General features: G+C 42.8%; 1 protein-coding gene across 4 annotated transcripts in view; it reads left to right on the top strand.

The window, feature by feature from the left end:
• CCDC149 (coiled-coil domain containing 149) overlaps positions 1-25,067 on the top strand; it is a 57,147-nt gene that overhangs the window by 24,782 nt on the left and 7,298 nt on the right. For 3 of the 4 annotated variants that reach the window (XM_079989750.1, XM_079989749.1, XM_079989751.1), the window contains exons 5-12: positions 5,760-5,876; positions 6,752-6,924; positions 8,740-8,812; positions 9,730-9,814; positions 10,158-10,302; positions 12,302-12,378; positions 18,318-18,350; positions 22,660-22,764. In XM_079989750.1, the coding sequence (XP_079845876.1) occupies positions 5,760-5,876; positions 6,752-6,924; positions 8,740-8,812; positions 9,730-9,814; positions 10,158-10,302; positions 12,302-12,378; positions 18,318-18,350; positions 22,660-22,764 (808 nt within the window). The remainder of the gene's footprint in view (positions 1-5,759; positions 5,877-6,751; positions 6,925-8,739; positions 8,813-9,729; positions 9,815-10,157; positions 10,303-12,301; positions 12,379-18,317; positions 18,351-22,659; positions 22,765-25,067) is intronic. The other variant, XM_079989748.1, reaches the window with a different exon arrangement.

Raw genomic sequence — 25,067 nt, 5'->3', positions numbered from 1 at the left:
TGTGTTCTTTCTTCTTCACAGTTTCTTCTAATTTTAAGCAAAGATTTGCTTTAGATATACCCATTCCAGCTTGGGTCCCCAGAAAGCTACCCAGCAGCAAAATTTTACAGAGCAGGAAATAATAATTACCTGCCCTTCACCCTAAGGTCCTAGAGCAGGTTACAGCATTAAAACACAATATTAAAATGAGTTTGAAACAACTAATAATCGCAAAAATAAGGTGGGTTCTAAAATATATACATCTCAAGTGTCAAAAGCCAGAGGTGCATTTTCAGCAGTCACCAGGAATTGTATACTAAAATTGCCGGACACACCTCTGTGAGAAGGCATTTCCACAGCTTAGGGGCTTTCACAGAGAATTTATTGTTGTTTGGTCATTTAGTCATGTCCGACTCTTTGTGACCCCATGGACCAGAGCATGCCAGGCACTCCTGTCTTCCACTGCCTCCCACAGTTTGGTCAAAATCATGCTGGTAGCTTTGAGAACACTGTCCAACCATCTCGTCCTCTGTCGTCCCCTTCTCCTTGTGCCCTCCATCTTTCCCAACATCAGGGTCTTTTCCAGGGAGTCTTCTCTTCTCATGAGGTGGCCAAAGTATTGGAGCCTCAGCTTCAGGATCTGTCCTTCCAGTGAGCACTCAGGGCTGATATCCTTCAGAATGGAGAGGTTTGATCTTCTTGCAGTCCATGGGGCTCTCAAGAGTGTCCTCCAGCACCATAATTCAGCGACCAGCCTTCTTTATGGTCCAGCTCTCACTTCCATACATCGCTACTGGAAATGCCAGCCCCCTAATCCCGAGCCTCTTGAGGGTGGAGGAACTAGGAAGAGCACTCTCTGCTGATCTCATAACCTGAGAGGGTCTGTAAGGAAGGAGGTGGTCCTTCAGATATTTGGGGCCTCAGTCATTTAGGACTTTAAACACTAACATGAACACTTTGATTTGGGCCCAGAAACAAACTGGCAACCAGTGCAGCTGTTTTAAAATGGGTTATATGATACCTAAATGGAACCCCAGCCCCTAATCTTGCTGCTGTGTTTATGGACCGGTTGAAGTTTCCGAGTTATCTTCAGGGACAACTCCACGTAGAGCACATTGGAACAATCCAATCTGGAAGTTACTGGAGCATGGATTACAGTGACCAAAAGGGGCCGCTTCCCAGATGTGAGAACCTGGGCGCACATAACACCCTTTGTCTTTTCAGGATTCAGCTTCAGTTTATTGGCCAACATTCAAACACAGAGTGAGTTTCCTGGGGGCTCTTCCAACCCAATAAATGTCATCCAAACAGTCTACAAAGACAGTGCATGTGAGTGCATTAGACTACTCCAGTCCAGATGTAACTAAGGCATGCAGGAATGTGGCTAGGCCTGTCCTATTTGGGAAAAGGTGCAACTGTTTTACCAGTCTAGGCCTAGCAAAGACTCTCCTGGCTACAGCTGCCACCTTGGAAAGCCAGGAGGAGCGTGGAATCCAAAATCCTGGGTTGTAGGTGCTTCATTTGTACGTCGTTTCCCCACATACCTAACATTCAAACTGTTCACAGTTGTGCATAAGAAAAAGAACCAAAAACACAAGTAACAAATCATTATCAATAATAATTATGAACTCAGTTTTCTGAGTGTTGGTCCACAGCTGAAACAGCACTGTGCACGTTCAAGAAGGAAGTGTCATTAGGATTGGAAGAGCCCCAAGGTTCGCATCAGTACAAAAAGCTTGGGGGGTGGGGAACCCTAAGGGGTGGACCCCCATAAGCTGGTAGGCTGTTGAATTGGGGGGTTGGACATGGAAGAACAACACCAGATCTGACCCACAAACGGCTAAAGAATTTCATCTGCAATACCAGCTACTTGTAAAGGCTCCTGCTGTCAGATTGAAACTCAGGGGCTTGATTCTTTGACCACCAGCTTCTCTTAGTCCTTTTTTCAACCATCTTCCATTCATGTCTTTATTATTGGTAAAAATGTTTTTTAAAAAATAAATAAATTGGTGCTTAAAAACATACACATAACACCTTCCTCTTCTTCCCCATTTTTGCTGGCTGGAATGCGAAAACAGCCCAATTTGCCAAAATGAAAGCAACATGGGGGTCAGTGCCTCATTGAGGCCTGCAAGTCAGTCACCCTGTGGAGCTTGTCAAATGAAGAATAGCAGCCACAGCAGCGTGGGCTTAATGGGGCTGAAGCAGAGGATCGCGGGTCATTTGCATCAGCAATATTTTAATTGGCCCGTAGGTACTTAAGTGATTGGCATTCTGAAATAGCTTTAGGTAGCCTTAATATGTGATGCTCAATTTCAGAAGAGTGATCTTCTATTTCATGAAATATAATGATGTGCATTAATTCTGTAGCGCAGCTGTAAAATGTTAAGTCATGGGAGTTTTCACTGCAGATTTCTCATGCCTCTGCGTCAATTCTACAAATTGGTCCACTGAGATGTAATTCTTTCTCTCTCCCAGCAATGCAGAATGTGGAGGGGGGAGGGTTGGAGTTAAATAGTTGCATCCACTATGGCCTCATCATTTTGTAGGTAACTTGCGCACTTTATTTTCACTCCTCAAAACATTTTTGACGGTAGCTTTGAAAACGGTTGGCTCCGAATTGAGTTCATGCTAGTTTGAATACTTGCTATTAGAGAGCACATAAACACTGGTGAAATATTTTGGTTTTTCATATTGGGCACATCTTGCCTGACACGGGGATTGATGAGGTTTTTTTAACTGCAGTGGTACTTAAATAATAATAATAATAATAATAATAATAATAATAATAATAATAATAATAATTTATTTATACCCCGCCCATCTGGCTGGGCTTCCCCAGCCACTCTGGGCAGCTTCCAAAAAATAATAATATTAAAACACTGCAATACATCAAACATTAAAAGCTTCCCTAAACAGGGCTAAAACTATTTTAGAATTCTCATTGTAAATAAACAGATTGCTGTGTCTGAAGCACTGAACAAAACTGTACAAAAGGCAATCCCAGATTGAGGACTTCATTCACTGAAATTAGGTACTCGGTGGAACTTAGTTCTGAGTTAAGGGTAGCGGGTGGTGCTGTGGTCTAAATCACTAAGCCTCTTGGGCTTGTCGATCGGAGGGTCAGTGGTTCGAATGCGTGTAGTGGAGAGAGCTCCTGTTGCTTTGTCCCAGCTCCTGCCAACCTAGCAGTTCGAAAGCACGCCAGTGCAAGTAGTTAAATAGGTACCACTGTGTAAGAAAGGTAAATGGCATTTCCATTCTCTCTGGCACTTGTCATGGTGTCCCATTGTGCCAGAAGCGGTTTAGTCATGCTGGCCTCGTGACTCGGAAAGCTGTCTGTGAACAAATGCCAGCTCCCTCAGCCTGAAGCTAGATAACCATCCAGGGGTCCTTTACTTTTATATTTTAGGCTGTAGGTATTTTTAAAAAGTAGTAGTAGGGATAGATTATTGCTACTACTGATAGCGAAGTTCAAGAAAATAATTAAATGCTCTAGATATGTGTTTAATTGTTATTCTCATAATTGTCCTCCAGCTAAAACTGAAAGAAAGCCTGAGGTCTATTTGAGACATAACACACTGACAAACACATAAGTGTCTAAGTGTGTTCTAGATTCCGGTAGGTAGCCGTGTTGGTCTGACACAGTCAATATATATATATTTGTGTGGGTATATATATATATATGTATGTGTGTGTGTGTGTGTGTGTATATATATAAATAAATGTGTGTGCGCGCGCACGCGCGCGTATGTTAAAAAAAATGTCCAGTAGCACCTTAGAGACCAACTAAGTTTGTTCTTGGTATAAGCTTTCGTGTGCATGCACACTTCTTCAGATACTCTGAAACAGAAGTCACCAGACCCTGGGGTGGAGTTTTTCTCAGGAGGGTAGTAGGAGATGGGTGATTGACTCAATGGGTATGGTCTAAGTGTGTGTAAGTGCAGGGAGGGGCACATGGACAAGAATTGGGAGGGAATCTAGCCCTCTAGGTGATGCTAAACTACAACTCCCATCATTCCTGGGATGATGGCTGGGGCTGATGGGAATTGTTGTTTAGAAATATCTGGAGAGCTGCAGGTTGCCATCTCTGGCCTAACCATCAAACTGAATCCATTCTCCCCACGTGCTTTACTTGTAGTCAGGCTTACTTCTGTTACCGTAACCCACCCAAGGGGAAAATGGGGGGCGGGCAGGTAAGATTTGAAAAGGGAAGTTGTAAGTGGTGAGAAGATTGCCCCTCACATGTGCACACATTTGTTATAAAACAGGACTCACAGACATCTGTATCATCATCATATATTTCTATATCCTGTTCTTCTGTTGATGTACTCACATAACCTAATAGCACAATTAAAAGAAAGTCCAATAATAGAAATAAGTGCTTAAATAAAAACAATATTCAAAAATAAAATACAATAGAAATAAGTGCTTAAACAAAAACAACAATATTACACATGCTTTGTACATATTGGAGACAGATTTGGGTTTAAACATACTTTTCTGCTTCCACTACAACAGTGAGAAAAAGGGACATTTAGTGGCAAAACTGAGAGTAGTTCATGCATGAATGTGCATTGATTCATCACAGCAGAACATACGAACTATCACAATGTAAAAAGGATTTTGTATGAGACGATAATAAAGCTATTCCTTCGGTCTATGATTGGTACTCTGCACATGGAAGCCATTGCTTGATGTTGCCTAATGGGACAGACTTAACCACCTAGCAGTCTTCTTTGCATGGAAGATGAACACGTGAGCATACTCCTTCAGTGCACCATATGGTAATGTACCTGCGTACACCTGATTTGCACCTAGGTTCTTCCATTTGAGGTGAGATAACTGCACCCAGGCCTCCACACATCACCTTAAGTGTGTAGTACAGAGTTATGCAATGCTCGCTCACTCTTCTACCAACCAAAGAGGATAGCTGGCCAGAGAAATGTGTCTGATGGCATATATGGAAATCACAGGTCAAGAGCCCATTTGGGGGGCCTGTGATTGGCTACAGCTACCTGTTAAATGCATTGGTGGTAAACCTAGGTTTATCTCTGTATATGTGTGTGGCGATCACACAGGGTCCCCGGGCGTTTGACGGTCTATTAATCCCTGTGCCACCACCATGATTGCTTCCCCGCTGCCACCAACCCGTTTTTCTTGGGTACACACCGAGTCCAGACAGTTGTTATCCCACCGCTGCCACCACTTTTTGTGGCGATCACACAGAGTCCCCAGACGTTTGACGGTCTATTGATCCCTGTGCCACCACTGTGATTGCTTTCCCTCTGCCACCAACCCGTTTCTCTCGGGTACACACCGAGTCCAGACAGTTGTTAACATTAAAACAAATAATCAAGTTTATTTTATAAGCATGAACAAGTTTATGGTTTCAGATAATTTTTCTTGTCAGTTTCTTATCCTTAGTTTCTATACCGGCCTATACCTTCCTAATAACTTCTAACTGATTATCCCAAGTGGCTATCTGACTCCTCCTAACATTTTCACTCACTCTCTCACATCAAAACTAGACCAACCCACAGACTTATCCTCCTTCTTCCTTCTCCAACTCCCAACTGACTTCCCAACAACTCCAACTCTTAACTCTAACTTCTCCCCTTGGGTTCCCACTGGCCAATCACTTCACACTCATTTAACCCTTTCTTTATGACCCACCTAGGAGGGCAAACGCCACAATGTGGAACATCCCTTATACTGCCTTCATTAATCCTCATTAAACTGCCTTAATTCAAGCACTAACTTGCTGGTGTTTCTTTCAGCTCCTTAGGATGACAATAGCTAAACAAAGACTCGGAGATGAGGAGGTTGGGGCACGCCACTTCGCACCACATGAACGTGAAGACCTTGTCCAGCAATTGGAGAAAGCACGAGAACAAGTACTTACCATTGTACATAATTGTACATCTGTTCCTGGTACCTCCAGAATATATTTTTGGATCTTGAGTTGTTTGTAGGGCAGAAGTAAAAACATATAAAGAGGCCTGCTGTATCAGGCCAGACATCATCTCTTCTGACATCCAGTTACCTTACAGCATTTAGTTGGATGATACCCAGAAGCCAACAAGCAAAGCATGAAATCCAAAATCCTCTCCAAATTCCTAACAGAATTTGTCTAGTTCCTTTCTAATGGCCATCACTACACCTGGGCTTTGAATTTCATAAATAAATGTGTTGTGTGAATAAGTATTTTCTTTTGGGACATAATCCAGTTTTAATAGTTAAAAGGGTATGGGGGTGAAATGCTGCCTAAATTCCCCTCTGCCTATTGCTTCTCCTCAGCCAGACTCCCTACCATAAGGAGAGATGTAATTTGGTTATTAGGGATGCGGGTGGCGCTGTGGGTTAAACCACCGAGCCTAGGACTTGCCGATCAGAAGGTCAGTGGTTCGAATCCCCGCGACGGGGTGAGCTCCCGTTGCTCGGTCCCTGCTCCTGCCAACCTAGCAGTTCGAAAGCACATCAAAGTGCAAGTAGAGAAATAGGTACTGCTCCGGCGGGAAAGTAAACGGTGTTTCCATGCGCTGCTCTCATTCGTCAGAAGCGGCTTAGTCCTGCTGGCCACATGACCTGGAAGCTGTACCCCAGAGTCGTCTGCGACTGGACCTAATGGTCAGGGGTCCCTTTACCTTTACTTTGGTTATTAGCTTCTCTTTTTTAAAGCTTTGCTTGCAGAAACAGGTTATTTTGCACATAGGTTAATATAATACTCAACAGAATACAGTGATGCATTTGAGTTTTGGTTTTTTGTCAGATTGAGACTCTGCAACATGATCTTCAAGCAGCATTGGATGAACTACAGGATGTAAAAGAGGAGCGCTCTTCTTACCAAGATAAGTCTGACAGATTAAACCAGGAGCTTAACCATGTTCTCGGAGGACATGTAAACCGCATTATCGATATTGATGCTCTTTGTATGGAGAACAGGTGAGTTTGTTTAGAAATTTTTATAACTTATCAGGAGAATGGGCCACATAGCATTCGCAAGGGTCACCTCAAAAATTAAGTCATTGCTAGTATTTCGCAGTTCTCAATTTTAGTTTAAAAGCAGTAAGATACTCCAGAAGACTTCGGAGCCATTAAAAAAATAATAATAAAGCCAGTAACATAACATCAAGTGTAAGAAGCTGTTAAATATTATCACTATTTCTTAAAAAGCACCACCCAGCTGTTTAATTACAGTGGTACCTCAGGTTAAGTACTTAATTCATTCCAGAGGTCCGTACTTAACCAGAAACTGTTCTTAACCTGAAGCGCCACTTTAGCTAATGGGGCCTCCTGCTGCTGCTGCCGCGCCGCCAAAGCACAATTTCTGTTCTCATCCTGAAGCAAAGTTCTTAACCTGAAGCACTATTTCTGGGTTAGTGGAGTCTGTAACCTGAAGCGTATGTAACCTGAAGTGTCTGTAACCCGAGGTACCACTGTATGTGAAAAAGGTATTTGATAGAATAGTGTGGCAATACTTTCAAGTTCTACAAAATACGGGGTTAGGCGCAAAGTTTATCTCAAGGATTAAATTGATTGTCACTAATTTACTCCATCAATTTGGGTCAGTAAAACAAGGCTAGAGAAATACAGACTCCAGTGAGGTACCCAACAGAGTTCTCCACTGTCACCAATTTTATTCAACATTAAATTTTAAGGGGTGGGGCTAGCTGGTGGCAAGACCATCATGAACTGAGCCAGGACTCTGGTGGGCTTGTTTTACAATGGGCTTAGCAAGGGATGGGTGAATCCTTCAGTTCACCATTGCAGCTTGAGTCCCCTGATTTTTTGAGCTGCTGATTTGTTCCAAGTTCAAGATGTTGCTTTTAGCGCATAAAACTTTTTAAAGCTTGCAGCCAGTTTACTTGAAGTATGACCTTCCCTCATGTATGTCCATTTGACTTCTTCACTCTGCAGAACTGGCACATTTACAAGTGCCGCACAATGTCCGCTCTGCGCTTAGAAGGAATTGATCCTACACTCTGGAATTCCCTCCCCATTGATACTGTGCCCTGTATTGTTTCCTGTGTCTGCTAAAAAACATTTTAGTCAAGCCTACTCATCCATGTAAACTTGACATATACTTGATCATGAGATTTTATTTTATTATGGTATTTTTTTAAGCTGCTGATTTTACTTACGCTTTGAAAATGTTTAAAACCAAAATTTAAAAACAAGTTGACCTAGAATCATAGAATCATAGAGTTGGAAGAGACCACAAGGGCCATCGAGTCCAACCCCCTGCCAAGCAGGAAACACCATCAGAGCACTCCTGACATATGGTTGTCAAGCCTCTGCTTAAAGACCTCCAAAGAAGGAGACTCCACCACACTCCTTGGCAGCAAATTCCACTGTCGAACAGCTCTTACTGTCAGGAAGTTCTTCCTAATGTTTAGGTGGAATCTTCTTTCTTGTAGTTTGGATCCATTGCTCCGTGTCCGCTTCTCTGGAGCAGCAGAAAACAACCTTTCTCCCTCCTCTATGTGGCATCCTTTTATATATTTGAACATGGCTATCATATCACCCCTTAACCTCCTCTTCTCCAGACCTATTGATATTTTTAATGTATATTTAATGTAAACCACATAAAGATTGTTGATGCTTAACCAGTACATAAATCCTGCTAATTAATTAAATAAGCAAATTACAAACTTCAACTCTTTCACGATCTCTGCATTGCTTTCTGTTACCTTTTAAAAAGGCTCAATGGATAAACAGCTTCATGAAAGTAATATAGTCTGTTTTCTGACTTTCCAGATATCTTCATGAGAGATTAAAGCAAATTCAAGAAGAGGTCAACATTCTCAAATCAAATATTGTAAAGTATAAGGTAGATTTTATTTTTGTGATATAAGCAGTTTCATTCATGTGTTTGTGGTGTGCACCTGCATTTGTTTTCCATCTTGTTACACATTCAGAGAGTTGATTAGAAAGTAGATTAATTCATTCACAAAAATACAGAGTGCCACACCTTTTCTGTGTTCATAGAGACCTGCAGGGTGATTTTAGTACCTGTAATTGACCTATTTTCTTTTACATAAAGGTTTTCCACATTATACGTTCTGCTAGTATTGGAAGGCTTAATCGCATACCCATAGTGATTAAGACATGTTTTATTTGCTTGTTAGAAAAGATCTCAATTATCCCCCATGAGAATGCAATTGCTGCAGAAGAAATTGCTGTAAAAGAATTCTGTACAATTCTTCAGCTGCCCAAATCTGTTTAGGTTTTTTCAACAATAAAATGATTTGTCCATCATGTTCAGTTGAAAGCAACCATTAATATTGCTTATATATTCTGAAAATGACTCTTTTATTTATTGTTATTATTTAATTTATATACCACTCTTCCTCCAAGGATCACAGGGTAGTTTACAATATAAAAACACCAAAAATACTTTTTATTGTGATATAGTGGGATATTTATTTTAGACTAATACCCAGGATGTCTGAAATCTTTTCCTATGTACCTCTGTTTTCTGCTTAAGTTGGGTGTGAATATGTAGCAAAATAATCTTCCATTTGGCGAAACCTTACATACAACATAGATGCTGTGTTAAGTTAGTCTTTGCTGGTGGTTACAAATTCATGCACAATTTTTTAATAAATAAATAAATTTGGACAGCTTGTGGGACCAAAGTTTGATTTCTTAACCTCTCAGTCTAATCAAAAGTTACGTCGACATTTTCTACTAAAAATTTTTATATAATAAAACAAATTACCATTCTTTGATTGCTGTTTGTTTTAGAATGCACTAGAGAGGAGGAAAAATTCCAAGTCTCACAGCAAGTCAAATAGCAGTGCACTAACTGGAGTCCTTTCTGCTAAGCAAGGTACTGCATTGGTTTTTGTATTGCCTTTTGTCTCCGGAAACTAAGAACTGCTATTCTGAGACTTCAGGAAAACAGCGAAGATTGTCCTCATGTATTCCTGTTCTCACTTTGAGATACTGCAATAACTTTGAGCGATACAATGAACACCCTCAAAAGTCACCATTTCTGTGAGGGAAGCTAAGAACTGCTGTTCTGGTGCTTCAATGAAAACAGATCAAGGGGTTTCAGTAATAATGAATAGAATTTGATTCTTTTGCCGCCCCCGATGTCTTTTGATGTGTCATTTCCAGGCTTCTATCTCCATAAAACTAAGTCAGTATTTCTTTTGTTTTGATTTTTCCAGTCCAAGAGCTGTTATCAGAGGATCATGGATGCAGCCTGCCAGCCACACCACAGTCCATTTATGACCTTAAATCTTTGGCTACTGCTTTACTGGAGACAATCCATGAGAAAAACATGGTCATTCAGCATCAAAGGCAAACCAACAAGTAGGCACTTTCGCAGAAACAGAGAATTGCAGAGTTGTAAGGGATCCTGAGGTTCATCTATTCCAGTCCCCTCTGCAGTGCAAGAATATGCGATTGTCCCATACAGGGTTCGAACTTTCAGTTGACTTAGTTCAAAATCTGTTTTGCGTTTCGTTTTAAAGGCTTTTATCTTGGGGTAGAGCAAAAACGCCAAACAATGTGAATGTGGGTGTGCATCTTTATGTAATTGTGAAATTGTAGTTATTTTGCCGTTAACCCAGTGCATCAGTTTTGAGAGATACATATTGCTGATATCACCAGCATTATTAGCACCATCCATGCACATGGTGCTTTGCAAAGCACAAGAAGACAGTTCTGCGCCCTAAGAAGCTTATGGTCTAAAATCCGACATAGAGAAACAGGAGGGACTCAGTGGCAGGGTTAATAAAGGAAAGAATATGCTCTTACAGTCATACCTTGTTTTGCGACTGGGATCCGTTCCAGAGCCCCGGACGCTAGATGAAAAGGACGCATGACAAAGTGCCGCTCTGCACATGCACATGAAGCGGTTTGCGCATCTGCGCATGCGCGAGAGGCAAACCCAGAAGTAATCCGTTCCGGTACTTCTGGGTTTGCTGCGGACGTTCGACGAAATGGCCGCTTGACTCAAAACGAGGTACCACTGTATTTCAATGGAAGTGCTTAGGTTTCGCCACTGGCTAAGTCAAGCAGGATGCTGAAACTTAAGTGGCTCTGACGCAGCAGCATGGTTTCATAATATGTTACCAAAACCCTTGATGTTACGTTTTTAACGTTACTCACAATTGTGGCTTGATAAACACGAACGTGCATTCCTTCTTTAAGGTGTACTGTACAGTTCCATTAGCATTACAGAGATATTTTCTTTCAAAATATTGATTTTTAAAAACGCTTTTCTTTCAAATACACAGTTTTTAAACTATAGCGGTTTAGTTTTTTACTCACGACCTGCATTGGAACAATTTAGAAAGTGTAAAATCAAGTTGCAGTGAGGAGTACACATTAGCACGAGACGTATAGATTAGGTCAGGGCACACTGGAATTCACAAAAATTGAATTCCTCAAAACATGCTTAATTACAGTCACTGGTAAATACATATTGCAATAATACTACATATTCCTTGTTACAGTAGTTAAGTCAACTCCAGATTCCATAGGATTTGTTGATATGTAGACTGGATGTATGGTAACAAGATCAGTGGATTTGAGGCAAATATGCAGGAAGCCATTCTGATTAATTATGAAGGAGAAGTGAACCCATTAATGTAGTCTGCAAATGTGCAGAATACAAGCAAGCCTTGAGATTGTACACCAATTTCAGGAGTGGGTGGATTGCATGGGCATGTCATACATATATTATTTCAGAATAATTTCTGATTGGAGACGTTTCTAACCTGATGTGAAAAAAATATATGTATTTCACGTGAATTAATCTATACCATGGGACGCAGGTGGCGCTGTGGGTTAAAGCCTCAGCGCCTAGGGCTTGCCGATCGAAAGGTCGGCGGTTCGAATCCCTGCGGCGGGGTGCGCTCCCGCTGCTCGGTCCCAGCGCCTGCCAACCTAGCAGTTCGAAAGCACCTCCGGGTGCAAGTAGATAAATAGGGACCGCTTACCAGCGGGAAGGTAAACGGCGTTTCCGTGTGTGGCTCTGGCTCGCCAGAGCAGCGATGTCACGCTGGCCACGTGACCCGGAAGTGTCTCCGGACAGCGCTGGCCCCTGGCCTCTTAAGTGAGATGGGCGCACAACCCCAGAGTCTGTCAAGACTGGCCCGTACGGGCAGGGGTACCTTTACCTTTAATCTATACCATACGTTTAAATGTAAATTTGTGTATCATAAGCGGATGTCTTCTCTCACGACCCTGAATATCACCTATCATTGGATATCACCCATCAAATATAAACAGGGCACATGCCCATCCATGGTGATATTACTATACTTTTAATTACATTTCATGGAACGTTTTATCTTCATTTCAGAATTTTAGGCAATCGTGTAGCAGAACTGGAGAAAAAGTTGAGGACTTTAGAAGTCTCTGGTTTGTGGAGTCTTCCAGGTAAGTCAGAATTCATAGTCGTACTTAATTTGGGGGTATCTGAACATAAGGACATTTTTAAATGTGTATTTCATAAGAAAGCTGCTGTTTACATTGGGAAATGCATTGTTTTCCTCATTTACTGCAGGGTTTGTTTTTTTAGTCTCTATAAGAAAAGTAATATGAAAATATTTTTACTGAACAAGAAATCTTTGTTTTCTTTCACACATAACAGTTAGATTTTTCTGAAACTGAAGCATTTTAAAGGTTTTTTGACAACATAATTAATGATGTGCTACATTTATCAATCACATCTTGCCACATAATTTTTCTGAACCTGTAGGCTTCTCAGACTTAAGGAGAAAAACTACCTGGGAATGGCACCAGGAGATTTCTCTATGTGAAAACTTTGTCCAAGGATAAGGGCCTTTTTGACACAGAACCCTTCAAACATGCAATTCTGTAGTAGTTTAGTTTCAGGAGAGCTGGGAGTTAGGATTCATTTTAATTTCTTTACCATGCAGATGTGCCTAGTAAGAACATGGGAAATGAAAGCTAAAACGATTCTAACAATGCATTCCCTATGCATGTGCATTTAGAATTGAATCTCACTGAGTTGTGATGCTCAAAGTAGAGCTGTTGCAATCAGTAGGCTTTTCTCACCAAAGTCCATTGACTTCAGTGGCTCTGCTCTGAGGGCGATTTGGTTGGACAAAGTCCATTGAGTTCAGTGAGACTTAACTCCCCAGCAAGTATTTACAGACAGCAACCATTTGCGTGTCTGCCGACACACAGGTCTTTTGGGCAGAACGGGATTATAGGCTCTCCACCGACTAGGCCTGTGCAACGTATTGATACAACACCCTGGAACCAGTATGAGGGGCAGACCGCAATGGCAGCTTAAAAAAAGGTAATGGGACCCCTGACCCATTAGGTCCAGTCGTGACCGACTGTGGGGTTGTGGCGCTCATCTCGCTTTATTGGCCGAGGGAGCCGGCGTACAGCTTCCGGGTCATGTGGCCAGCATGACTAAGCCGCTTCTGGCGAACCAGAGCAGCGCACGGAAACGCCGTTTACCTTCCCTATTTAGAGCGGTACCTATTTATCTCCCTGCACTTTGACGTGCTTTCGAACTGCTAGGTGGGCAGGAACAGGGGACCGAGCAACGGGAGCTCACCCCGTTGCGGGGATTCAAACTGCTGACCTTCCGATCAGCAAGCCCTAGGCTCTGTGGTTTAACCCACAGCGCCACCCACGTCCCAGCAGTATATTGCGAATGAAACCAACACCACTTCTGACTCCCTCTGTGATCAGCACCACTTTCAACATCAAGCCTCTAGCAGCAGAGGGACCAGCAACGATTTCACCCACGATATACTGCCAGGTGAAGCCACCATCACAATCTGCCCCTCATACCACAGAGGGAAGAGCAAGCTGTATTGCGCACCCCCCAGGTGAGCAAGACTTGACGGCTTGTGTGCAAGCCCAAGAGGCACGCAGCTCGCTCAGCTGGGGGGGGGGGGCAGGATAGATAGATAGATAGATAGATAGATAGATAGATAGATATAGATAGATAAATTTTATTTATACCCCACCCACCCTCCCCAGCCAAGACCGGGCTCAGGGCGGCTAACACCAGGTATAAAAACGATTAAAATACAACTTAAAAACAAGATTAAAATACAACATTAAAATGCAGCCTCATTTCAGTAGAAACTCAAATCAAGAACAGTGGAAAGCTGGGGGGGGCGGGGCGGGAGCCTTTTTGCTCCCCACCTGAGCCACAGAAAGAAGCTGCACTGTTCCCAGCCCACGAGACATTGGGGTGAAAGCACCTCAGCCTCCCCCCACAGTGAGAGCTGAGGCAGTTTTCACCCCGCACCTTGCGTGCTGGGGCCAATGCAACTTGTGTTAACATTGCGGTGTATCCCCAGATCCCGATGTATGGCTGGCGATAAATCGTGACGTTGATTGAAAACCTGGCATTGCCCATCCCTACCGCTGACATGCACAGGGGTCAGGAACGGAATCCCCACGCAAAATGGTCACTGCCTGTATGGGATTGCAGCTTAAATCTATTGTTTTAAAAGATACATTTCAACAACACAGTTGAAATTTTATCAATAAAATTTGGTGTCCACCCCCCCATATTATAATTTTATTCTACTTCAAACATATTCCTGAAATTTGCTTTACAAATTGTGCCTCCTTCTTAGGACAATGTATTTGCTATGCAGATCAACATTTTAATTTTTATTCTGTTGCAGTCTGGAGAGTGCTACATTGGCTGCCTCTAGTATAGGCTGCAGAATGTATATTGTCCATGGCAAAGACTTTTTGATAAACTTTGCTGCATAGTATGCACATCCTTGAGAATTGTCATGTCCATGGAGGACATCAGCATTTTGAGGAATGAAGTGAGATGTGCTTAGTTCACATGACGGAACAGTTAACAAACAGTTAATGGCTATGCTGAATGTTTGACTCTTGCTTTTCAGCACAAAAGCAGTGTTGGCTATGTGTGGGCAAATTTCCCCTTGGAAAGATCACACATAATCATTCAGCTTTTGTGTTTGTAACCATTTTCTCTGGTCAGCTACAGGTTCAGTCCCTTTCTTTTAAAAAAAGAAAAACTACTTTCTTTTTTTTTTAGCATGACCCCAACCAACAGGGAACATATAGAAGATGTGGTAACATAACTCTGTGTGCTTATCTCAGTGACCAAAGAAGGGCATTTAGAGTCCTTCCTGGCCTAGTCAGATAGCGATCTCAAACTGGCTGATCACAACTTCCCTCTATCGAGTTCATCACCATGATGGCTGTCAAGCATAAATAATGAATGGTCTAGAAATTTGCTTATGCACTATCTCAGTGGACCTCAGAATCAAGAGCCTTGCTGTAATTGCCTATTGGTTGACTATGTAAGAACACTCAAATTGCTGGAATAGGGCATATAATGTAGCTATAATAAGGTATATAAAATATTATCAGTGTGGAACTGCTGAACTTTTCAGCCTGGAAACCATTGAAACTGACATTTTTCTCCAAGAAAAAGCTTTCACTAAACTGTAGACTCTTTTCATAACTCCTAAACAGTTTTCTCTGCCTTTATGGTATTTAATATCAAAAGTTAGCATATGACTAAGAATATCTTACCTAGCATATTTTATTGCGTGCCTGAATGCATTTTGTTTTGTCCCTGATCTGTTCAGAAGCTCTGACATCTATACCCTTCTGCCACTTGCTTTCATAAATCCAAAAAAATGAATATTTAGATGAGGTTGAGAAATGCAGATCCAGTAAATGAATTTTGTTTTACTGGACTGACTGGTTCTTATCACTTCTGAACTATGTTCTCTCTTCTGCAAGCATAGATGCTCAGAGCAGGAGTAAGATTAAAATTAGGTGTTAGCCTCCCCATCGATAATTTGATGTGTGTTCAGTCGCTAGAGGAAAGAGAGCAGGAAGCCATAGCAATCCTAAGCAACCTTAGCCTGGAACTCAATGATAGGGCTAGCAGTGGCACACAGCATGCAGTAGCTTGTCAGGCCATGTGTACTTTGACAGGACTCAGCAGTGCTGCTTTCAAACCTACCAGCCCATTCCGTCTCCTGGCTAGGAGATTACCTGGTAGCTGTGGTAATGCTCTAGTTCAGGGGTTGGCAAGGATTACCTCGCCTGGGCCGGTTCACTCCAGCAGAGATCCCTCTGCGGGCCAGATTGTGCGCATGCCTAAGTACACGCACACGCAATTTTCTGAATCTGCGCAGACGTGATTTTCGGCGTCTGTACATGCGCAGACGTGATTTCCTGTGCCACGGAAGTGAGGCACCACGCGCCAGTTTAGCGCAGCATGCAGGGACTCACCGAGTGGGCGGCTTGGTTCAGGGGCAGCTCGTGGGCTGGTTAAACGGCCCCCATGAGCCACTTGTGGCCCATGGGCCTTAGGTTGCCTACCCCTGCTCTAGTTTCCCCCTCCCATTTTGAATTTCCCCCAATGCCCTGGTGGGGAATATTTTTGGCCTGGTGGGCTAGATCTCTTATCTTCCCCGCCTCACCGACAAGTAGGTGGGACCAGCCACCTGTCAAACATGTGTTGTCATATTGACAATGGCCGATTGATAGGTTGGGGGGGGGGTCCCATCCACCTGACAAAGCTGGACTGCTGGAGTAGAGAGGTGATAACTACATAAAGCAGCATTGAACTTTCCACACACCAGCTGATGCAGTGAGTTCAAGTCTCGATTTATGCAGGATTCAGGCAGCTAATTTCAGCTACTGGATATGTACCCATAGCAAACAAGATTGAATTGTAGTCTTCTATGTGCACCTAGGATACTGTTGTTGTTGTTGCTGCTGCTGCTGCTGCTGCTGCTGCTTTTAAAAAAGTGAAAGAAACAACAACCAGCAACCCCAAAATGAAAATTCAGACCACACTCACACCTATGATCTTCCCCTGAAGACTGAAATATACAGACCAGGAAATTTTTATAGCCCACGTGATCATTTTGAGTATATATTTCTGCTCTTAATGCTACTCCACTTGCTTTAGTTATTTCTTTGCTGCTGCTATACTCCATTTTATAATTGATTACAGGGGACATAATCTCCCTTCAGTAAACCAGAGTGCCACTCCTCCAGATAGCTTCATCTTCGTTAATAAACTCCATGTTTCCCTGTCTGTAGATTATAGCCCAGGTCTTCTTGGTGCAAGCTCCTACAGGCCTTGTGAAATTGCATTTCCTTGCAGCCAGGGTCTGGTGCCTTGCCTCCTGCACCATCCATACTCTTGTTTCCATTGCAAGATTGCCAGACTAAACTTTGTGCATTGATTGAGGCTTCCAACTAGGCTAATGAGTGTGAAGTTGTGCTCACATTAGTGAGAGCCCCTTCTTGGATGCTTGAGATTGGGATCAGGGCAATGGCAGCCTTGAAATTAGGGCTGTACTTTGACTCAGTTCTAATGGCCACTCCTGCTTCCCCCTTTCTCTGCCCCAAGGCCAACAAAGTTAACCTGGGCTCCTCTGGGGGGAAAGGCAGGGTACACATTTAGACATAACAACAACAGGTCAGGACAGGGGAACACAGAACTGCTCGGTGACCCACAGATCATCACTTCTTGCTGTGTACCAAGACTACATCCCAGAATCTTCAGCTGAAAACTGACACTGTGTTTTCATTCCTTTGGAGTCTTAACCTTGTTGAGAATGGCACACATGGCATCAGTTTCCTCCTGAGGATTCTGGGATTTGTAGTTGAAATCTCTGGCCAGGAAAAAAATGTCCTATACAGACTTTGTGAGAGCACACCACCACTTTTGCCAACCCCTCCCACACAGTAACTTACTTGGTTGGTTTTGATTATATACCTTCCTCTGACCCCTCTGATTCTGCCCAGACCGATGCCTGTTTTGATACATGTTTGAACCCGTGTGTATTTTGATCTGCACAGCTGCTTCCTGGCCTACTTGGTCTGCTAGCTAGCTCACCCCAGAACCTGTCTTCCTGAAGCTTGACCTTTTCCATGGCCCGACACTATTGTTCCTTGAATCTTGATTAAGATCCCAAACATGGATTGAAACCAAGGTTGAGCTTGCTCACACATGCCCTGTTCTCAGTGTATGTGTATCTTGCAAGCGAAAATGCCTTAACCATGGTTTGCTTGGTAGAGATACAACACTTAAATATGGTGACTGCAGAGCATGGTATGCAGACCCACCTCAAACCATGGTTTTGCATCTTGGCTTGTAGTCAATTGCTGCTCACATTCTAGGGTTTGGTCTTCTGTTTCAAGTAGCCGATAATCCACTAAATAAAGTGTTTTGGCCTCTAAAACAGAACACTAGCAAAAGACAGACGATGATTTTAGAATACCTTTGTTCTATTATTTCTGTTTAGGCATCAAATTAATATTTATATAATAACTTTTCTTTCCTTCCTTTTTTTTCTTGCTGCCTGAAGGCCTGAGCTACAATGTCTCAGTGGGATTTGGGAGTAGGTTCTGTTTGACATATGTATTTTTAGTAACTAATCTTAGCGGTGCATTAAATATTGTCACTGCATGTAAATAAATGGAAATGTTATCTGAATGTTTTTCTATATCTGTCAGATTAAGATGTTCAACCGAGTAAGTTAGATGGCCACAAGAGAAATACAGAACACTGTAAAATTATTTTTAATTGGGAGAAATGGTAATAAGGAAGGATACGAGCTAGTTCTGAATATAATCACGGGTTGTGCAGAACGATGTGATTTTGTAGCTTTAAAAAAAAATAAAAATAAATGACAAGCAGTAAGTCGAGACAATTTCCCCCCCTTTAACTCAGCAATTATGAGTATGGATATCACCCAGTGTTGCTACTTACATTTTAATTCCATGAGTGTTGCTATCTGGTTTACGCATTCCAGATCCAAGCATCATGGAACACAAAGACGCTGATGGTAAATGGAGAAAGCGAACATGCCGAACCCGTTCAGGGTTTCTACATCCCTCACGCACTGAAGGACAGCAGGGATGGTAGAGAACAAGCTTTGCATGTAGAAACGTCCAAGATTTATCCCTCGCACCCCCAATTAAATAACCAGAGTAGATAGACCAAAGGTGTGGCTCAATATAGTACACATTTGTACACATTTTTTTAGTAGGAGCATTTCAAAACTTGTATAGGGAAGGTGGCAAAGTCACCCTTTTGAGGATGCCATTTTTGACAGTATCCCTGTGACAAGAACTTAAGATGAGATAAGAGGAACCTAATTTAATTAATACTTGAGTTAAAATGTTTCTTACTTTAGCCATTCAAAATACTGATTCAGATATTTGGAGTGTGACACATGCTAAGCAAGTATGTAGATAAAAACAAAAAGTCTCCTTTTATCCAAGCGCTTGAATCAAGCCAATTTAACTTTTCTTTTTGAAGATTCGTGAGTTGGTTCCTGCGTTTCTCTTTCATTTGTTAGATCTTTAATTTTAATTAGGACCAGATTCTTGTATGTTCCTCCATTCAGTCTTGTAAAGGAAATGTGTTAAGTAAGGTAAAGGTACCCCTGACCGGTTCAGTCGTGGATGACTCTGGGGTTGCGGCGCTCATCTCGCTTTATTGGCAGAGGGAGCCAGCGTACAGCTTCCGGGTCATGTGTTCAGCATGACTAAGCCGCTTCTGGCGAACCAGAGCAGCACACGGAAACGCCGTTTACCTTCCTGCCAGAGCGGTACCTATTTATCTACTTGCACTTTGACGTGCTTTCGAACTGTTAGGTTGGCAGCATCAGGGACTGAGCAATGGGAGCTCACCCCATCGCGGGGATTCGAACCGCCGACCTTCTGATCGGCAAGCCCTAGGCTCAGTGGTTTAGACCATAGCGTAAGTTTACCAGATTTTTTTCAATTAATCCGGGGACACTTTTCAACTTCAATGGATTTTGTATGGGGACTGATTCGTAAATCTGGGGACTGTCCCTGGGAAACGGGGACATCCGGTAACCTTACCATAACACCACCCGCATCCCGTATAATGTGTTACGTAGTAAAGCTGAAAAAAACTCATCATTAGTCTTTGGAGACCAGGATTAACACCTTCCCTTCAGCATTCCCTCCCTCCACATGCAGAGGGAATTCCCTCTACATTTCTGATGAAGTTACCAAACTTTGTTTCCATGCACTAAACTACACAGCATAGACGCACATAATGAATGAGGGAACAGAAAAGTAAAGCCGCTCAGCCTTCTATTCTCATTTTGAAGTGATAAATGAGAAGCCTGTATGACTCTACACCATGCCAACATTGCCCCACTTTCAGGAAGGGGTGACACTTGTGCAGGGAAGAACCCTGCTATAGCAGCCTCTACTGGAGTCAGTAAATATTGATGGAGAGAGGGCATAATGCATTGTCAGGCAATAGCTCTCCCTAGAATACCTTCGGGGTCACTGTTTTAATACAGAAACAGTAGTACATCTATTCTGAGTGACTAGCTACGTGTTGCATGCAAACACATGAAACAGATGGTGCACTTTGTTTCCTAAAAAAAGAAGGAAGTAGCTTCCGCAAGGGAATAAATAAAAAAAACACTTTGGGCTTCATAGTACAGTATCATGGTTAGAGGCATATGGAAGCAGGGGATTTTTAATGGTTTAAATCAAGGGTCAGCAAACTTTTTCAGCAGGGGGCCACTCCACTGTCCCTCAGACCTTGTGGGGGGCTGGACTATATTTTGAAGGGGGGGAAATGAATGAATTCCTATGCCCCACAAATAACCCAAAGATGCATTTCAAATAAAAGGACACACGCTGATTCCCGGACCGTCCGTGGGCCGGATTTAGAAGGCGATTGGGCCGGATCCAGCCCCCGGGCCTTAGATTGCCTACCCATGGTTTAAATGGTGCGTGCTTTAAGGGACCACACAATTTGCAACACATTGGGAGACACATAGGAACAGTAACATTTTAAAAGGTAAAACTGAATGTCAATTTTGGAGGGTCTTGGCAGGCTACAAAAAGACTCTTGACCCATCCGCCCCAGCTGCGTAGGCATTTGCTTGTTTCTCTATTAGAAGGTTTGGGAATGAAGGCTTTGGAATGAAATGAGCTGATTTTTAAGAGGGCAAAGTCCAACACAGACTTAATGAAGGACTCATTCAGAATGCTCCAAGATAAAAGCAGAAAAAAACAAATTTTGGTTTTAGGAATCATGGCCTGTGAAAGCAAAAGTCCAACATCCTACAAAAATAAGGAGTTAAAAATGTCCAAGTAATGCTGTAATAAGAATTTCTCATTAATTAGACAGTGGATCTAAATAAATAGGTGGTAGCAGTAAAATAACAACACTGTACTCTTACAGCACCATTATCTCAGTAATCTCTTCAACAACCCAGAAAATCCATTATTACCTAAGCCCACCCAGCGAGTTCAAAGGTGATATAATATTTGTACTTGAATTCCATAGCATATGCTGTTCCCCATCCACACTCCTCCCCCAGCTTGAATTTGCTAATCTATATTGCAGTTGTCAGATATCCATTGTCCATTAAAACGATTTTTATAAATCCTGATAATATCTAGTATATTTCACCTAAGATGCTTGTATTAGTAGATGCTGTGGTAGAAATTTCCCAAAACGCTCTTGCAATATATTCTTACACAGATTGGTATCTTATTCTAATCTTCTGTAAATGCAAGTCTGGTTTTTCAGGCCTCTTCTGATAAACCAGCTTGTGCTCATTGGTTTGCTTTTTCAAAGTAGCCCCCTGGCTGACTACCCATTGAAATATACCCAGTGGAGGTATACCCAGGTTACTCCTCCCGTCTCAATGTTGCCTGTTACTGCTTTTTCCTTTCCCTAAGGCTACATTTTTGTCCACTTCCCTCCCCCCTCCCCCCATATGAACTATACACAAGCACCTCAAGATGTGTAAATCGTAGGTCAAAATAGGAGCAACCTCAAAGCAGCATCTTTAATTGTCACAGGAATAATGCTTTTGCACCAGTTTCCTGTTTAAAATGGGCCCTGTAATATTGGAAATTCAGCATTTCCAGGGTGGTTGTAAGAAAAGGATCCTAGATATATGTTTGTGCGCATTTGTACATATGTGCATGAATTCCTGTCCATGGATCTGACTTCAAAAAACATTCGCTTTTCTGGAAAGCCATTTCTCTCTTCCTCTTCTGGCATTCCATAGACATGCTAAGTAAACATGTGGGAGGGAGGCATTGAATGAGCCTGTTAACACCATTCTGATCAACCTCCAACTCAAGGAGGAACTCAGTGGGAGGAACTTCCTGTTTCTAATGGAGGTTCCCTGCATGCTTTAGAAACCTGGAGAATCAGAGCATCAACTGAGAAGCAGAACTTGTGTATTTGTTCCCATTCCCTACCCCCATGTTTACTTATCATGTAGACTGAATGCCTGAAGAGGAATTCTGTGAACCTCAGGTCTAAACAGAAATATTATCTGTATTAATATTACTCTTTACACTGAAGATACTTCCATAATTTCTGATAGGGTTGGATTGCAGTTGAACGCATCTAGCTTGTGATTTATTTCTTTAAATTATTGTCAAATGAGGAAACTGCATCTTTTAACCAGATGGGCTCATACAAAATGGTCTCATTGGGTTTAATGCAGTTGAACTGTAGTACATATTTTGGCTCATAGCATAGCTTTTCCTTTTCTATAGAGCTACTGAAATATGCCTATTGGGTGTACACAACGTGTTTATTTAAATGTAGCCTCACTGTTTAAAACGTTGCATTAGTCAACTTCTCATTTGTGTTGGAGAGTTCATGTTTCCATGCCCTCTTACTCGCAGGTGGCAAGGATACCATTACATTCAGTGACCCGGCTGTGCCTATTATCCAGAGGTCTCGATCACCATTGCTATCTTTCGCAGATAAGCCACAGCAGAAGACAGAAGGTAAGCATCTGGGAGTCATAACAAAAGGCTGGCATAGGGTGATTCGTCTCTTGTGCCACCGAGTTTGAATGTGTAGGGGGAAAGAAGGATGAAGCTGTTTAGAGATACCTGCATTGTCTCATTTTTGCACCACCAGAATAGCATGGGAAATAAGCCCATGGCCACGGGACAGGAAACAATACTCAGTGGTGGCTGGTGAGGCAGCGGGGTGTGTGTGTGTGTGTGTGTGTGTGTGTGTGTGTGTCTGTCACTCTCCTGGCTCATAGCTGTCAAGTGTCCCTTATTTGGCGGAACAGTCCCTTATCCCAGCGCCATGTCCCGCTGCTGTCCCTTATTGATGAGGCTTCATTTGGCTGCTGGCTGGGCTTTCTAAAGCCTTTGGCTCAGAGGGGCTCAGAAGTTGAACATACCTGTGCTTGAAAAATCCTTTATTTTGGCTGCTGATCCCTTATTTTCGAGGCTGCTGGTCCCTTATTTTCAAATCTGTAAGTTGACAGCTATGTCCTGGCTTCCAACACCATGGGTCACTGCCACCTACCAAGAGGGTGAGATAGGGTGCAGCATTGTAGCTCCTGTCACCATGCACCACCGTGACCTTCCCAAACTTTGCCCCTCTCTGTAAGCAGCAGCGAGTCACTGTGCTGGGGAGATGGGAGAGCAACAGAGTGTCGGGATCTCCGCTCAGCCAAGCTGATAAAGCTCATTTTCTTCCCCCGAGTCCTTCGGAATCGCCTCCCGACGTGTTTAACGACCTGAGCCTTTGATAAGGCCTCAGGCACATTCTTTGGCAGAGTTTCCAGCACAGGAAAGAGACGCGAGGTTTGGGTTACATTGCAAAGAGTTTTATTTCTAAGCTACGCAGACAGAAAAGACATCCTCTCTCTATGAAAGCAGAGAGCAACTGAACAAAGGAACAAAGGATCAGGAAACCACTAACGTCACATCCCGTCTCCTCTCCCGTAACCTGGAAGGTCACTGGAATGTAAACAGAGCCTTGTGACTCCAAGCAGCTGCACAGTGATAAGAACAGAAACTAACACAGAGTGCCTAATTTTTGCATGATCCAATCCAGAATTTGGGCGATCACTTGCAAGAGCAGGAACTGCAGAACAGACTCCTCCCATGCGGGTTGGGGCTTTTCATGTTGCTCTTGTCGTAGCCGTACTGTGGCAATTCACCTGCTGCCACTACGGTGTAAGGAGACCGCATTCTGCACAATGGCATGGCGGTCTGGAAGGGGTAGAATTCTGAGTCATGCTGCTTTAGCCCAGAGGCAGGACGTCACTTCAGAAAAGTCCCTGCACAAAGTAAAGCACCACATCAGGGAGAAAGGTTTGGCATGGCCCTCCCCATAATGTGGTAGCTTCTCTCAGAAGAAATCTTCTCATGTTGATAACTGTTAAAAAATAATAATTGACTCCCCATCTCTGGTCTGAGGTAGTGCAATCCAGAATCGTATCACCTCATTCTGTGCAAACTGTAAAAGGGATGTGTTAACAGAGGCTGAAATCCTATACATGTTTACCTGGGATTGAGTCCCACTTACTTACTTCTGACAAGACATGTATAGGATGTCTTGCACTAGAAATCCATGTTTGGTCAAAAGGACTGGTTTAGGTCAGATTAAAGAACAAGAATTTATCGGATTGTTTGAGGGGTGAGGTATTCTTTTTCATTAAAAAATAATAATATTTATTAAGAGTTTAAAGATTACAAAAAGAAAAAGAAAGAATTAAACAAATCAGTATAATACAATACAAAAACTGTGATGGGATGATGAGCTGCTTGTGCGTAAAGCTTAGTCCCTCAGAGTTTGGCCTGGTTATCAAAGCTCTGTCTATAGCGGGGCCCCTTAAACATGACTCCCTCAATCGCTGGCAGAATCCGACAGTGGGCGTTTGCGGAAACGCTTCCAGCATAGAAGCTCCTTAACGGAAACGTGTCTTCTGGATTCTCGGCGCGACAGTTTCCGGCGAGGGGTGGGTGTCCCTATAGGAGGTCCTGAAACTTCCCCACTGTTTTTGCTGGAAGTCTCTCTGAGCCATCCCTCCGATTCACTTTCCCTTGGAGCTCCTTCTCTCCCCCTGCTAGTTCCCTCCTCTGCTGCCGAGTCTCTCCTAACCTCCGTGAGCCCTTCCACCGCCTGCCCTTCCGATGGCAGTTCCCTGACAACTACATAGAACATTGAATTAACAAAACAAAACAAGAACAATTAAAAACACTTCCAATATTTTCAAACTTAGCTTTCATTCACTTGTTTCATTGACTTCCTCACGCCTCCCTTTTTGTATTCCACTTCAATT

This window comes from Podarcis cretensis, assembly GCF_951804945.1.
Source record: "Podarcis cretensis genome assembly, chromosome: 9".
Taxonomy (NCBI): Eukaryota; Metazoa; Chordata; class Lepidosauria; order Squamata; family Lacertidae; genus Podarcis; species Podarcis cretensis.
Note: the sequence above shows the minus strand (reverse complement) of the source record. Positions and strands in the feature narration are given on the sequence as shown.